Genomic DNA, 14,030 nt, shown 5'->3' on the forward strand with positions numbered 1-14,030 from the left:
CGGTGGGCTCAGCTGCGGCTCCGCTCCGAAACAGGAGCCGGCGGGGAGGCAGCTGCCAGGGAAAGTGATAGGGAGCGTGGGGAGCGTGGGGCAGGGCTGTCCCCCCGTCCCCCTGTCCCCCAGGGTAGCAGGGGGCCGGGGCTGTCCCCCTGTCCCCCACAGGGACACACGGACCAGGGAGGGGGCACCCCTGGGGGGCCACGCGTCGCCTCGCCGCGGCCGTGCCGGGGGGTGCTCGGCCCCGCTCCCCAGCAGAGGGTCGGCTGCAGGGGGGGCTTCTCCGTGGTAAATTTAGCTCAAGGGACACGCCGGGCTGAGGAATTCGGCAGCACAGCCGGATTCAGCCTGGAACGGGGACGTGGATCCCGCAGAGCTTCCCCTGGGGGGGGTGGCAGCCCCGTGTCCGGCACCCTGGGGAGCCCCCAGCGCCCCACACACCATCATTATAGGATCCCTCGGGTGCGCGCTGCCTCCCCAGCTGGCCGCCCTGACTCACCGGCCACATCCTGTCCCCAAATCCCTGCGTGGCCCTGGGCGGGGGCCCCCGGACCTGCCCGGCTTCTTTTGGGGAGCCGAGCGGGGTCTGTGTGTGGGGTGGGGGCTCTGGGCACCCTGCAGGGAGTGGGGTTGGGCTGGGAGCTGCCGCCACGTGCTGTGCGTGGCACAAATCCCTGCTGCCTGCGAGCATCCCACAGCCCTCCCGCACCCCCCGTGCCCCAGGTGGGGGCTCCCTGGGTGCCCTTGGAGCCCCCTTCCCCAGCAGCACAGCGCCGGGACCCCCTCCTGCCTCTCCTCCCGCGAGGAACCCGGGGCTGCAGGAACCCGCAGCCGCGCGAGGCTGCCCGGGGAGAACACGCGGGCGCTTTCATCTTCAAAGCTCTCCCCGCGCCGCCTTTCATCCCCCGGTGCCTGGGAGGTCTCTGCTATCTCCTCCTCATCTCGCAGCCCCGGAGCAGCGAGGACACGGCCAAGCTCCAAGCTCCGAGGCGTTTCGCTGCAGCGGGCGCGAAGGCAGCGCCCGGCAGGGCTGCGCGCTTGGCGCGGCGCTGGCTGCGGTGCCGAGGGGAATCCCGCTGCCGGGCTCTGCCGGGACCTGCCAGACCCAAAAACCGCCCCGCCGCACCCTCCGGGCCCCGCGCTGGCACGGCATGGCACGGCAAGGCACGCACACTGCCGGGCACCCCTTGGCTCGGCACCACCAGGGCCAGAGGCAGTGAGCCTCGTGCTGGCGACTCCAGGAGAGGTTTGCAGGGAAGGGGCACGTTGTGACCCTCTTGTCCCCGATCCCCAGCACTCTGGGGATGCCCAAACGCATGAATTCCTCCAACACCAAGGCCCAGCCCTTCTCCTGGCCCCCTCCTGCCCGGGTAATTCCCCGGCCAGGCCCTCAGGCAGCAGCAGGGCTGTCCTTCCCCACCGCATCCAGAGACAGCCACACACACGGCATCCAAAGCTGAGAAATTTAATAAAACCTTCTCCATTGTTATCACTTTTCTTTTTTTCTTTTTTTTCTTTTTTTTTTTCTTTTACAGATCACGCGTCAGGAAAACCAGTAGAAATGAGGAGGAGACCGATAAAACCGTCTTCATAAATAAGAGGGCACAGCATGCCTGGGCTTTCTTGCTGACAGACAAAAAAGGGAGACACAAACACACGCACACGCACACACACACACAGACACCCGGGGAGCTCGGTTCTGGCCTCCCCGGCAGAGCACCCAGCTCCTCCAGGACACTCACCAGGGCGTTAGGATGGGGGCCGCCTGTGACCACCCCCCCGGCTGCATGCATCCTCACCCCCTGGCCGCATGCAAGGTCCCCAGCAGTGCCCCTCAGGGCTCCCGTGCGCTCCTGCATGCTGGGACCCATGGGTGCAGCCGGGATGCCCCCTCTGCGCGGGTGGCACCGGCCGTGCACCCCGCGGCCCGGCCAGCAGGATGCCAGCAGGCTCAGCCTCATCCCCAGCCCTCCGCGGGCTGGCGGGGACCTGGCTGCTGATTTTGGGGCCCCCCAGAGCCAGCTCCATCAGGAGGCGAAGTAACAAAGAGCAGCAGGGACGAGGCACGGCGCCGGAGTCCGAGGGTCCCGGATGTCCCCACCGCTCCGGCATCGGCACCGTGCGCCGGCGCGCAGCGGCGCTACACGTTGGAGACCTGCTGGGGCTCGCGGGCTTGGCGCAGCCCGTAGAGCCACTTGATAACGCGGGCGTTGCGCTCCACCACCGAGATGCCGTAGGGCATGCGCTCGGCCGGCCGGCCCTCCGGCGTGGCCGCGCTGCGGGGCGAGCGGCCGCCCTCGGAGCTGGCGGTGCTGACGCTGTGAAACTTGACGGAGACGATGTCGGAGCTGGCGCGGGCGAAGTGCTCGGCACCCATGTCCCTCACCTCCTCCGGGTCGAGGCCGCAGTAGTTGAAGAAGCGCTCCAGGTCGGCGGTGGCCCGCGAGAAGCGGTCGCTCAGGTCCGACTTGGAGCGGTGCAGCAGGGTTTGCCGCCGGGCGCTCTCCGGGCGGCTGGGCGAGCTCAGTGCCGCCGCCGCCGCCGCCGTAGGCAGCCTGCCCGGGGCGGGTGACAAGGACACCGGTGTCACCTGGCCGGTGGGTGCCACCCTAGAGGGCAGAGCCCCGCAGGGCCTCACGTCCACCCTGCGCACGGCCACGGTGCCGGGGGGCTTGGTGGCGGCGGGGCTCTCCGGTGCCTTGCCGGCCCCCTCCGTCCCGGCGCTCGGCGCCTCCGCTTTGCACTGCCACTCCCGGCCCCGCGGGCTCTCCGCCTTGGGGAAGGGGCTGTCGCAGATGTTGATGAGGTTGTTGAGGATCTCCAGGTTGAGGGAGGTCTTCGTCGCGCCGGCCTCCGTGCGGCGTGGTCCCGGCGGCGTCTTACGGCTCGGGGTGAGCATGGCTCGGCGCACGCCCGGCGCGAAGAGGGGCTGCTTGAGCAGCGGCGGCTTCACCGGCTCCTGCTTGGTGCTGGCGACCTGCTGGCTCTTCACGTACTTGGCCTTGTCGGCCTCCAGCCTCTCCACGGCGCTGGGTTTCCGCGCGCCGGGCTCCAGGCGCCGTCGGAAATATTCGGGGCCCTTGTTGAGGATGCGGATGGGCATGGCCGAGGTGAAGGGCGCCGCCACCGCCGCCCCCTTCGTGGCATCGCCGGCGCTCAGCGCCTCGACGGGCATCGTCCGGGCGGGTTGCGGGGGGTTTCGGGGGGCGCGGGGGGCACGCGCCGCGGCCTGCAAGGAAAGGACCAGGGTGAGGGGTTGTCGGCGGGGCGCTGGGGGCCTCCTGCCCGCGCCCCAGGGGTTGGGGGATCGGCGGGCGGACAAAGGCCCGAGCGGCTGCGCGGGGCTGTGCGGTGCCGCGCTGTCTGCTCCGGCTGCGCCGAGCTTCCTATTTCAAGGCAAGGGACCACGCCTCCGGCTGGCGTCCCCGAAACGAAAGGAAACCCGGCCAATCCGCGGAGCAAAGCCTGCTTCAAACGGCACCACGGCCAATGGGGCCGCGGGGAGGGCGCCCCGACATCGGCACCAAGGGAGCCCCGGAAAGGAGAGCAGCCCCTCGGTGATGGCCGTGCTGGGGGGGGCATCACCCTGCCGGGGGGCACCACCAGCCCCGTGCGCTCAGCACCCCACCGGGCTGGGAAACTGGGGGTCCCCGCTTTTTGCAGCACCCCCGGTGCTCAGCCCCACTGCAGGCTGAGTGCAGAGCCCCCCCTATCCTATCCTATCCTACCCCCCTGCCCCAATCTCCTTTTTGAAAGGAGTTTATGGGGAGCAAGGAGACCTGGGGGGGGGCGAGCAGCCCCCACCTGCCTGCCCCCTTCCTCCCCCAGCCCCTCTTTGCCATCTGCAGCAGTGGATGGGGAGCGAGGGGGCAGCGCGTGGGGGTCCCGGGACACGGCACGCTGGTGCTGGGCTGCTCCCAAGCATTGTGAGCCCCCCCCCCAAAAAAAGCCCAGGGGGGGGTTCCCAGCCACGTTTCCCCTGCCAGCAACCGCGCTGGAGGCCCGTGAACCCCGCACCCTTGGGAGCCCGCCAGGCACAGCAAGCACCCGCCTGCCCCAACGGTTGCGCCGAGGCAGCTTCCCCACCCATAGGAGGGGGGGCACAGCCTGTCCCGTGCCCCCCCCCACCCCCCAAAGCCCTCCCACCCCGCAGCCACGAGCAGCCCTGGCGCCCTCCAACCCTTCCCCAGCCGCTCCGAGAAGCCCCCAGGGTCCCCCCCTTGCAATTTGGGGCTCTGCCATCCGCCCCCCCAGGCAACGCTCCAGCCCTGCCGAGCACCAGGGTGGCTGCACCCCCCTTGACACCGAGCCCCCCCCCAGCCCCACAGGGCCTGGTTTGGGGCACGAGCAAGCCTGGGGGAGCTGTGGGCGAGCCGAGGCACTCACCAATGCAAAGGGGGGGCACAGTGGGGCCAGCACGGCCCCGTTTCCTCCTCCCACAGCGGCCCCGAGCTGGCTGCCTCACCTGTGGCCGCTCACCTGCTTGCACAACTTCCTGGGTACAGCCCACGGCACGGCGGCTGCGGGCGGCAGGAGCCGGCCCCAAACCCCTACGGCCCCACGGTGGCCGCCAGCCCGAGCCCACCAGCCTGACCCCCCGGCCCTACGGGGGTCCCTGGTGCAGCCCCCGGGTGCGCCGCGATGGGTGAGCAGCCAGGGGAGGGTGGTGTCTCCGTCCTTGTCCCCATCCTTGTCCCTGTTCCTGTCCCCATTCCTGTCCCTGTCCCCATCTCCTGCACCATGGGGGGCAAGGATTTTGGTGCCCCCCTGCCCGCACACCCCATGGCAAAACAGGGCTAATTGCGGGGACCGGGGGCACCGAAACCCAGAGGGGAGATGCCCAAGGGGCAAACCCCGCTGGGAGGAAATCACCACCAGGCTCCCCCGAGGCCCTGCGTCACCCAGCCCTGATGGAGAAGGGGCACGAGAGCCTGACTCACCCCCTCTGGGTGCTTTCCAGGCTGCGGGGAGAAGCTGTCAGCGGGGTGCCCGTGCCGCAGCACCCCTCGTGTCCCGCACCCCGCGGCAGCACCCTGCCCGCAGCCCCCCCTGCTGCCCCTCAACCTGTGCCAGGGACTGGGAGAGCTCCTTGGGGAGCACCTGATGGGTGAAGGGACGAGCACGCAGGGGTCTGGACCCTCAGCAAAGTCACCGTGCCCACCACGGGCTCCCATTTCCCTGCTGGCACGGACGGCCCGGCCGGGCACGACCTGCTGCTCCGCATTCCTGGCGATGGGGAGCTGCCAGCCTGGCACGGCCGCCCCAAACTGAGCTGAGCCGCCCTCCAAACGGCCCGGAAAACAAAGCCAGCTTATCCCCAGCCCGAATGGAGCGTGGCCACCCCGGCACAGAAACTGGCCACCCAACTTATGCCCGGCCACGGTGACCCAGCCCCGTGCTGGCGGCACGGGACCGGCACGGCACGGCACCACCTCCGCCGCCTACCTGGATCTGCCCTGCGCCGTCGGAGCCTCCCCGGCCCGTGCTTGTCCCCTGGTGGCTCGGTGGCCCCGTGCCTGCTGCGTCCCCGCACCGTGGCCTCCCCTGCTCCCTGCGGGGCGGCACTGGAGCGGGTCTGCCCGCGGCGAGGCGGCTCACGGCTCCCTCTGAGTCACCGCCGGGAGAAGACGCCCTCCGAGGCAGCCCGGTGGTGCTCGGAAGAGATTGAAAACACCTCTCCTTGCCAGCGTGCCCGCGGAGGCACGGGGCTTTCCTCCACGCCGGGCCAGGATTTAATTGTGGCTGCGTCATGGAGCGTGGCCGTGGCCGCTGACGTCCCGGCAGTGCCGGTTGGGCAGCGTGGATCCAGGAGCGCGCTCGTGGTTTGGTCAGGGAGGAGGGAAGGGCCCCACCACAGCTCTGCAACCAGAGCTAAAACGTCCCCAACCACCCCCTGCCCTCGCCCAGGCAGGGGTCGGACCCTCCCCAAAGCCCCACGGTGTGCGCGGGCACCCGCTGCCTCCGCAGGGATGGGTCCCCTGTGCCCGTCCCGGCCCCAGGTCACTGCCACCCCGGTCAGCTCCTGGCCCCCGCAGTCCAAAAGTCCCCAAAGTGCAGCAGGTTTCTGTGCCTCCAAACAAAGCGGCTCAGCCGGGTGACAAGGACACCGAGCCTGGAGCCACAGGGAGCTGCTGGCCTGCGCCCAGAGCGGTGGCACCGCAGCTCCCGGCGTGTCCCCGCGGCAAAGCGCAGCGCCTCGGGGTGGGGGCTGAGGGTCTCAGGTGGGGGCTGAGCGTCCAGGGCTTGGAGCAGGAGCTGCAGGACAGCAGGGAGCATTGCAAAACGCTCGTGGAAGCAAGAGAAGGAGGCGACGGGAGAGAAGAGCTGGGCGAAACTGGGAGAGCAAACACCAGAGCTGCACTGGGCCGGGGGGGTTCTTTCGGATAAAGGTGGACCTGGAGGATGGTTTTGGCTGGAAAAGCACCACCGGGTGCCACGGGTGGGGGCAGAGCCGTGGGCATCTGCCCGGTGGGAGCAACCAGGCTCTGTGTGTCCCCCCCCCCTTGTGCCAGCAGCACCCACGAGGGCTGCAGGAGGCGGCTGCCGGCAGCTGCCCGGGCACGCCGGGTGCTTTCGGAGCAGGGCGTTGCAGCCAGACAGCGCCCCGCTGCCTCGCCCTCCCCGGGGGGGAAACCGGGGATGGATTTGGGGAGGGCAGCCCAACGCAAGAGCATGCCCTGAGCGCCCCGTTCACCGCCCGTCCCGCGGCTCCGGAGCGGGCAGGGGTGGGTGGGTGCCGGTGCTGGCTCCGTGCTCGCCTCCCACGGGTGCTCGGGGCTGGGTGCCTGCACGTGCAGCTTCCAGGACCCCCCAGGAGTGAAAGGCAGCCATGAAAGAGCTAAAAAAAAATAATAATAAAGAGGGCTCAGAGGCCAAAGCCTCCCTGTAGGAGCTGGGTGGAGGTGGCTGCGGGTGCCTGGCACGGGGCCCGGCTCAGCCCCCGGATCCGGGGAGGGGTTTGGTCTCCTGGTCTGTGCTCCCCACGGGACCCTTCCTTCCGCTGCCACACTCACCTGGCACGTGCTAATTGCTGGCTCTTAATTACAGCCACTCACCCAGACGAGGCTACAAACAGCTCTGGAGCTGGGGAAGGCACCCGGCATCGCACAGCGGCCCCGTGCCAGCCACCCCCTGCTCCCTGCCTCAGTTTCCCCGCTCCTATCCCTGCCCAGGGTGGGCGCAGGGAGCTGCCCGGGGGCTGCGGGGCTGGCAGGGGGGGCTCCAACGGGCACGGCCTCGCTCCCCATCACCCTCAGGGCTGGATGCTGCCCGGCTCTCCGCATCGCTCCCCGCAGCCAGGCTCGTGCCCGGGTGCGGGGGCCCCGCCAGATGGGGCCGTGCCGGGTGCGAGGCTTTTGTCTGAGCAGCACCAGGCCCGCAGATGGTGGCTGCAACGGGGCCGGGGCCGGGGCCGTGGCCGAGGGCTGGCGAGCGCCGTGCCCTGGGGACGCGGCCCCCTTTTGTTGGGCTCTCACCTCGGGCAGAGGCCCCTTCCCCAGGCGCCCCCCCCCCCCCCCTCTGCGCCAGCTTTCAACTTTCAACTTGACCTGCTCCATTCACATGGAAATGGGATGCAAATGGGAACGGGGGGAGCCGAGAGGAGGAGGAGGAGGAGGAGGATGGAGGGGAGGAAGGGGCCATGGGTAGTGACCCGCCAGCAGGTCCCCGCGCCCCCCCTGGGCTCCCCGGTGCCCATCCAACTGGACCCTTGGACTGGGAAAACTGGGGCACCGCTGGGTGCACGCGATATCCTGGGGGAATCAGGGGTCTCTGGGGTGCGGGGGGCTCAAGGACGGACCCCCAACTCTCCCCAGCTGCTCCTCCCCACCACCCCCATCCCTGGCACCCCGCTGCACCCTCCGGTGCCATTTCACCCATGGGGGGCACGTGGGGAAACGGAGGGGGCTTCCCGGTGGGCCTGCCCAAGCCCGGTGAAGTCCCGTGGAAGACGTCTCGGTGACCAAATGTTGCCATCTGCCTCCGGGGCCTTCGCTCGCATCTGCCGGGGGGTGCAGAGGGGCCGGGGCCGGGGCTCAGCTGCTGCACGGCACGGGGTGAGGGGGGGGGGACAGCCCCCTCCCCACCAGGCACGGCAGGCGGCACGTGCCGGCAGGATTTTGGGCGAGAGGCACGGAGCTCGGTCCCACGCCTGTCACCCCCTTTGTGCCCCCCCCCCTCGTCCCCGAGCCCCTGCGACGAAGCCAATTAGCCCTGGGGAAAGGCTGGCGGAGGCTGCGCGGCTCCTTTGTGCTGCTGAATTAACCCAGGACAATCGCCGGCCCCACCGGGAGCTGGGGGCTCAGCTGCGCCAGCACAAGCCCCCGCACACCATCCTGGAGCTGCCACCCCCAAAACGGGGCTCAGAGACCACGGGAACCCCAAAAAAAGGGCCCCCACCGCTCCTGGATCCCACATGGGGATGATAGGGGCAGGATTGAGCCTGGTGCAGGGGCTGGTGAGGACCCCAGGGGGGCTGGGCATGGGCAGAGCAGGCAGGGGACGGGCAAGGGACAGGCAGGGGACAGACAGGGGACAGGCAGGGGACAGGCAGGGCATTGCACAAGGTATTTGCAGCCTGCTCGCCCAGCGACACCCTGTGGGTGCTGGGGGAAGAGCTGGAGCGAGGCGTCCCGGGGAGCTGGGTGCTGGGACGAGCCAGCGCCAGGTTGCCAAAAAAAACCAGCTGGCTTCTGTCCCCCCGCACCCCTCCAGCTCCTGGGTGATGTGAGCGTCTCATCCGCCGGCTCGTGGCATGGCTGAGCGCCCGGTCACGTCCCACAGGGTCCCCAGGGTCCCCAGGGTGAGGTGGAGGTGCCAGAGGAGCATTTACGCGTGGCGTGCGCCCCGTGGGGTGGCCGCATCCCGGCCACGCACCCCCACAGGGACGGCTCTGTGCTGGCTGCGCTCGGTGTCCCCGAGCCACCCGGCACAGCCCGTGGCCCCGCTGCCATCCCAGCCACCGCTCGGTGACATTTGCACGCCCGAAATAGGTGGGACACCATTCAGCTGGGGACAAGGGCAAAGTGTGTGACACATCCAGGAATAATCACCGGCACCAGGCGGGGGGCAAGCGGAGAGCACGGGGCTGGCCCTGGCAGCACGTGGGGACACGAGGGGAGAGCTGCCCACGGGGACAGGACACGGGCTGGGCTGTCCCCGAGCCGGCAGGGGCAGGGTTAGGAGGGGACACAGCTGGACTTTGGCCACCGGGGCTGGGTTTGGAGCTTAAAGGGCCCCGAGAGGCTGCGTGGGGCGAGCTGGGCTCGGTGGCAGGGAGGTGAGTGGGACCCGGTGGCCGGTCCCGTGGTGGCCCAGGGGACGTGGGCTGTGCTGGCAGACCCAGGGGACCCACGAGTGCTGGATGGGGGGAGAAAGAAAGGGGTCCCTGAGCCCCAGCCCCCTCCGGCTCTTCCCATTCCTGCAGGGTGGGCAGGGGTCCCTGGGGTGGGTGGGCAGGGTGGGACTTGATCCCCCTGCCCCCCCGGGCGCTCATCTCTCCGAGGACCACCGCGATTCTCCCTCATCCTTTCCTCTGCTTTGTGTCTCTCCTCGCCCTGCACCAGCAACCGACCGTCCCCATGGCTCGCGAGCCCCCCCGGCACCTCCTGCACCCCCCCGACCTGGGGCAGGTGCCCTGAAAAATCAGCGCCGGAGCCGAGCGGGAGGCAGGAGACCCGCGGGACCCCCGCCAGCTGCTCCCAGAGCCGGGGTGAGTCTGCCTGCTGGGAGCAGGAGCAGGAGCAGGAGCACACCGTGCTGCCACCCATCTGCATCCGGAGGCAGTGACGTGCCCGGCTCACGTCACAGCCCCCCGGCAGGCAGCAAGGACTCGCTGCCGCCAGCGTGCTGCCTCCGGTTCCCAAAAAGCACAGTGAGTTTCCCCAGGGGAGGTGCCCCGGAGGTTCCCCGGGGACTTCTCAGGTCAGGAGCCCGACTCTTCCTCACCTCCGCTCCCTCCCAACGTCCCCGACACTTCCCGGCCAGGATGAGGCCGTTTGTGGGCCGTTACCCTGCCCTGGGTTCAGCCCCTGGACACCAGGATCCTTCCGCCAGGGCTCAGCCCTGAAGTTGTGGCCGCTCGTCCTGCACCCCCCTGCCCTCCCCGGGGGCTCGGGGGCACGGATATTGGGGGTCCCCCAACGTCTCCGGGAGGCTGGTGGGGAGCGGGCGCAGGAGCCTGGGCGCACGGAAGGGCAGCAGGTGCCGGGGTTGGGCAGGGGGTGAGGTGTGGGGCTGACTCAGCTTGGCTGGTATGAGCCAGGGCCAGTTTTGCAGGTGAGGCCGTGGGGCCCCTCTCCCCGGCGGCCACCGGAGCCTGCCGGGCTCCTACGGCACCGGCGGGGAGGAGACGGGCGCCGCTCGGCGTTGCCCGCAGATGCGGTGGGAAGGACGAGGTCTGGGGTCCCAGGGGAGAGGCTGCACAAGCCCCGCAGCCCCCAGGTGAGATCCACGTGCCTCCCGTGCCTCCTGTGCCGTGCCGTGCCAGGCTGTGCCATAAGCAGGGCCAGGTCCAACACGTTTCCAGGTCCCCGTCCTGGCTCCGTGCCTGGCGCTGCGTGGCCTTGGCTCACCGGAACGGGGCCCAACCCAGCGCAGGGCAGGTACCGCAGGCAGGGCAAAGGGGGTCCCGTGGCACCAGCTGCGGGCAGCAGGAGGGGGTCCCGAGGTGCTGGGGGGGGTCTCACCCCCGGGACAGGGGGGTGCCGGGCTGCGCCGTGCCGCTCCCCGCGTCCCGCGCCCACCTGGCAATAAAAGAGGAGCGGCTGCAGACGCCTGCAGGGGGGTGACACGGGCAAGGGGGGGCTGGGATAGGGGTCCGGGGGGGTGCTGAGCCGTGTCGCTGAGCCCAGCCTCTCCCCACAGCACGGCGGCATCGCCCTGGAGTGGGGGGCGCCGGGGGCCGAGCCATGGCGCTGCTCACCCACCTCCTGGCCTGCGTTTTTGGCACGGGCTCCTGGGTGGCCATCAACGGGCTGTGGGTCGAGCTGCCGCTGCTGGTGAGGGTGCTGCCGGAGCAGTGGGACCTGCCCTCCTACATCACCATCATCATCCAGATGGCCAACGTGGGGCCGCTCTTCGTCACCCTCATGCACCGCTTCTGGCCCGGCCTGCTGAAGGAGGTGGCCGTCATCTACGTGGTGGTGTCCCTGGGCGTGGTGGCCTGCCTGCTGCTGGCTTTCCTCTGGAACCAGACGTCCCCCATCGCGGGGACGCCCCACAGCACCGCCTTCCTCGTCCTCACCTTCTTCCTGGCCCTGGTGGACTGCACCTCCTCCGTCACATTCCTGCCCTTCATGATGCAGCTGGAGCCCCAGTACCTCACCACCTTCTTCATCGGGGAAGGGCTCAGCGGGCTGATCCCCGCTCTCATCGCCCTGGGACAGGGCTCCGGCATCTCCAGCTGCGTCAACGTCACCCGCCTGGTCAACATCACCTCCGGCAACACGACGGAGGAGAGCCTCGTCTCCCAGATGGAGACTCGCTACCTGCCAGCCAACTTCTCCACACTCCTCTTCTTCCTCCTCATGACTGGGATGATGGTGGCCTGCCTGGTGGCCTTCTTCTTCCTCGCCAGGCAGCCTAAGGTGTGGGAGCTGTCTCAGCAGCAGCTCTTCCCCAGCACCATCATCCTCAGTTCCTTCGACCGCATCCCTGAGGACGGAGCCGGCTCGGGGCGAGGCGGGGGCTGCCCGTGCCCAAAAAAAAACAAGCGGCCCATGGAGGACCACCTGGAGACGGCGTCCCACCCGCTGGCCAAGCTCGCCTTCATCTACCTCCTCATCGCCTGGGTGAGCTCCCTGACCAACGGGGTGCTGCCGTCGGTGCAGTCCTACTCCTGCCTGCCCTACGGCAACGCCGCCTACCACCTCTCGGCCACGCTCAGCTCCATGGCCAACCCCCTCGCCTGCATCGTGGCCATGTTCCTGCCCGGCAGGTGGGTACGGAGCCCCCAAAACCACCCCTTTTTGGGGTTCTGAGGGAGAAAAGGTGCCTCCTCCCCCGGGCTGGGCTGGCGCTCCCCGGTGTCACCCGCCTGTCCCTTGCAGGTCCCTGGTCCTGCTGGGCGCCCTGTCCTTGGCAGGGACAGCTTTTGGTGCCTACAACATGGCCATCGCCGTCATGAGCCCCTGCCCGCTCCTGCAGCAGTCCCAGTGGGGCGACGTCGTCATCGTAAGTCCTTGGAGGGGGGGGGGTCCCTCAACCCCGGGGGGGTCACCCCACCCCATAACCCCCGCGGCCCCGCTTGACCGCTTCTCCCCTGCGCCTCCAGGTCCTCTCCTGGGTGCTGTTCACCGGGACGCTCTCCTACGTGAAGGTGATGGCCGGGGTGATCCTGCGGAGCCGCAGCCACAGCGCGCTGGTGTGGTACGGGGCGGTGGAGCAGCTGGGGTCCCTGCTGGGCGCCCTGCTCATGTTCCCCCTCGTCAACATCTACGGGTTCTTCACCTCCGCCGATTACTGCAGCCTGCGGTGCCCGGCCTGAGCGCCCGGGTTCAAATAGAAGGAGATTGCTCAGCACTTCGGCCTCTGCGCCCACCCCCCCCGCCGCCTCCCTCCCCCCCCGGCACCAGGACCCTGCACCCCTGGGTGCTGTGCCACCTCCCCCCAGGCTTCTCAGGCGCTCCCCTAAATCAGCACGGGGGTGATGGGTGCGAAATGGTGCTGGGGTCACCGCTTGTCCCTTCCCTGGGGGGTCTGGGTGGTGTTTGGCACGGTGCCCCCCCCCGCCAAGGGTGCCCCCCCCGTGCACCCTTTGTGCCATCAGCCCTGTCCCCCAGCAGTATTCCCATCCCCATTGCCATGAAGGGGGGGCTGCAGGGGGCTGAGGAGAGCAGGGATAAATGTGCCCCCCCCCCCCCCGGGGATATAGAGACCAGGAGATTTGCTGTCATGGGGGGGGGGCAGACAGCAGCTTTTATAGCACCGGGGGACACCAAAGCAGGTCGGGATGAGCTGGACAGCCGGGGACCCACGCCAGGGCCGTGCCACCCGGTGCCCGGCTGCACCCAGACCCCGTTAACGGGGGAAACCGGGAGGGGGGCACCGAGGAAGGGGCAAGGGGGGGGGGGACACCGGGCGGCACCCGGTCACCGCACGCGCGTGCGCCCCTTCCCCGGGGCACGAGGCAGCCGGGCCTTTGTCCCCGGCTCTTTGTCTGGCAATCTGCTCCCCTCGGGACCCCCGCTCCGCTGTGCCTTAACCATGCAGATCCCAGCTCCCGGCCCCGGCTGCGAGAAGGACGAGGCTGGAATTGATAATTGATAAGCCCGGGGGGGTGAGGGGGGGGGGTCCCGCAGCCCCCTTCCCAGCTCCGGGTGTTCATCAGGATCCGGCCCCGTGGGCATGGAGAGGGGGTGTGAGGGGAGAGAGGAGGGGGCTGAGGAGCAGCAGGAGCTGTGGGGGCACTGCGGGGAGGGGGGGGCTCGTCCCGTCCTGGGAGCTGGGTGCATCCCACAGCCCCTGCAAGGAGCTGACGGGGTGGGGGGGGTCCAGCCCCTTCCCTGCACCCCGCACACCCCTGGGGATGCTCCTGGGGAGCCCAACCCCACAACCAGGACTCCCCGGAGACCCTCGCCCATCGGACCCCCTGCCGCCCCCTCCTTCCATCCTTTTCCCCCCCCCCCATCTCCACGGGGGATCTGTCGCCCCCCAGCCCCGCGAGCTCGCAGGATTATTTCCATACAGCTGCTCGGGAAGGGACGGCTTCAACCCTCACCCAGGCGCGCTCCAGGAGTGCGCCCGAGCCTTTCTTCTCGGCTCTTCTCCCCCCTCCCCAAAAAAAAAAAAAAAAAGCAAAAAATAAAAATAAAAGCGTGGCGGGGGCAGGCCGGGGGGGCCCCAGGCGTGCTGCAGTCAGCAATATTAGCACAGCTCCGCGGGTCTGATTGCGGGTTATTACCATACATTATCTCAGTCCCCTGCCTCTGAAAGGAGCCGGTTCCTATCCAACCCCCCCCCCCCCGTTTCTCCCAGCCCTCCCTCCAACCCCCCCCCAGTCTTTTACACTTAATTACCTCCCTTATTACACCACG

At 69.3% G+C, this 14,030-nt stretch overlaps 2 protein-coding genes across 2 annotated transcripts; one reads left to right on the forward strand and one right to left on the reverse strand.

Moving 5' to 3' along the window:
* Nucleotides 1–2,137: 2,137 nt before the first annotated feature.
* Nucleotides 2,138–3,172, reverse strand: FAM110A (family with sequence similarity 110 member A; the record flags this gene model as incomplete). Its single annotated transcript, XM_084296504.1, has 1 exon — nucleotides 2,138–3,172. One exon carries the CDS (start codon nucleotides 3,170–3,172, stop codon nucleotides 2,138–2,140), a length of 1,035 nt encoding a protein of 344 aa, XP_084152630.1.
* A 6,643-nt stretch (nucleotides 3,173–9,815) lies between these two features.
* On the forward strand, nucleotides 9,816–13,085 carry SLC52A3 (solute carrier family 52 member 3). The gene is made up of 4 exons (XM_084296495.1): nucleotides 9,816–9,868; nucleotides 10,861–11,932; nucleotides 12,045–12,168; nucleotides 12,269–13,085. Exons 2-4 carry the CDS (start codon nucleotides 10,905–10,907, stop codon nucleotides 12,479–12,481), a joined length of 1,365 nt encoding a protein of 454 aa, XP_084152621.1. The 5' UTR covers nucleotides 9,816–9,868; nucleotides 10,861–10,904; the 3' UTR covers nucleotides 12,482–13,085.
* The last annotated feature ends 945 nt before the right edge of the window (nucleotides 13,086–14,030 follow it).

The sequence above is a fragment of the Netta rufina genome, assembly GCF_964035555.1.
Source record: "Netta rufina genome assembly, chromosome: 16".
NCBI lineage: Eukaryota > Metazoa > Chordata > Aves > Anseriformes > Anatidae > Netta > Netta rufina.

Bases quoted from the DNA above. Each gene is read 5' to 3' on its own strand.
- SLC52A3 (XM_084296495.1), top strand. From the start codon at position 10,905: ATGGCGCTGCTCACCCACCTCCTGGCCTGCGTTTTTGGCACGGGCTCC. The intron at 11,933-12,044 runs GTGGGTACGGAG...TGTCCCTTGCAG, and splicing joins GCCATGTTCCTGCCCGGCAG to GTCCCTGGTCCTGCTGGGCG. The intron at 12,169-12,268 runs GTAAGTCCTTGG...CTGCGCCTCCAG, and splicing joins AGTGGGGCGACGTCGTCATC to GTCCTCTCCTGGGTGCTGTT.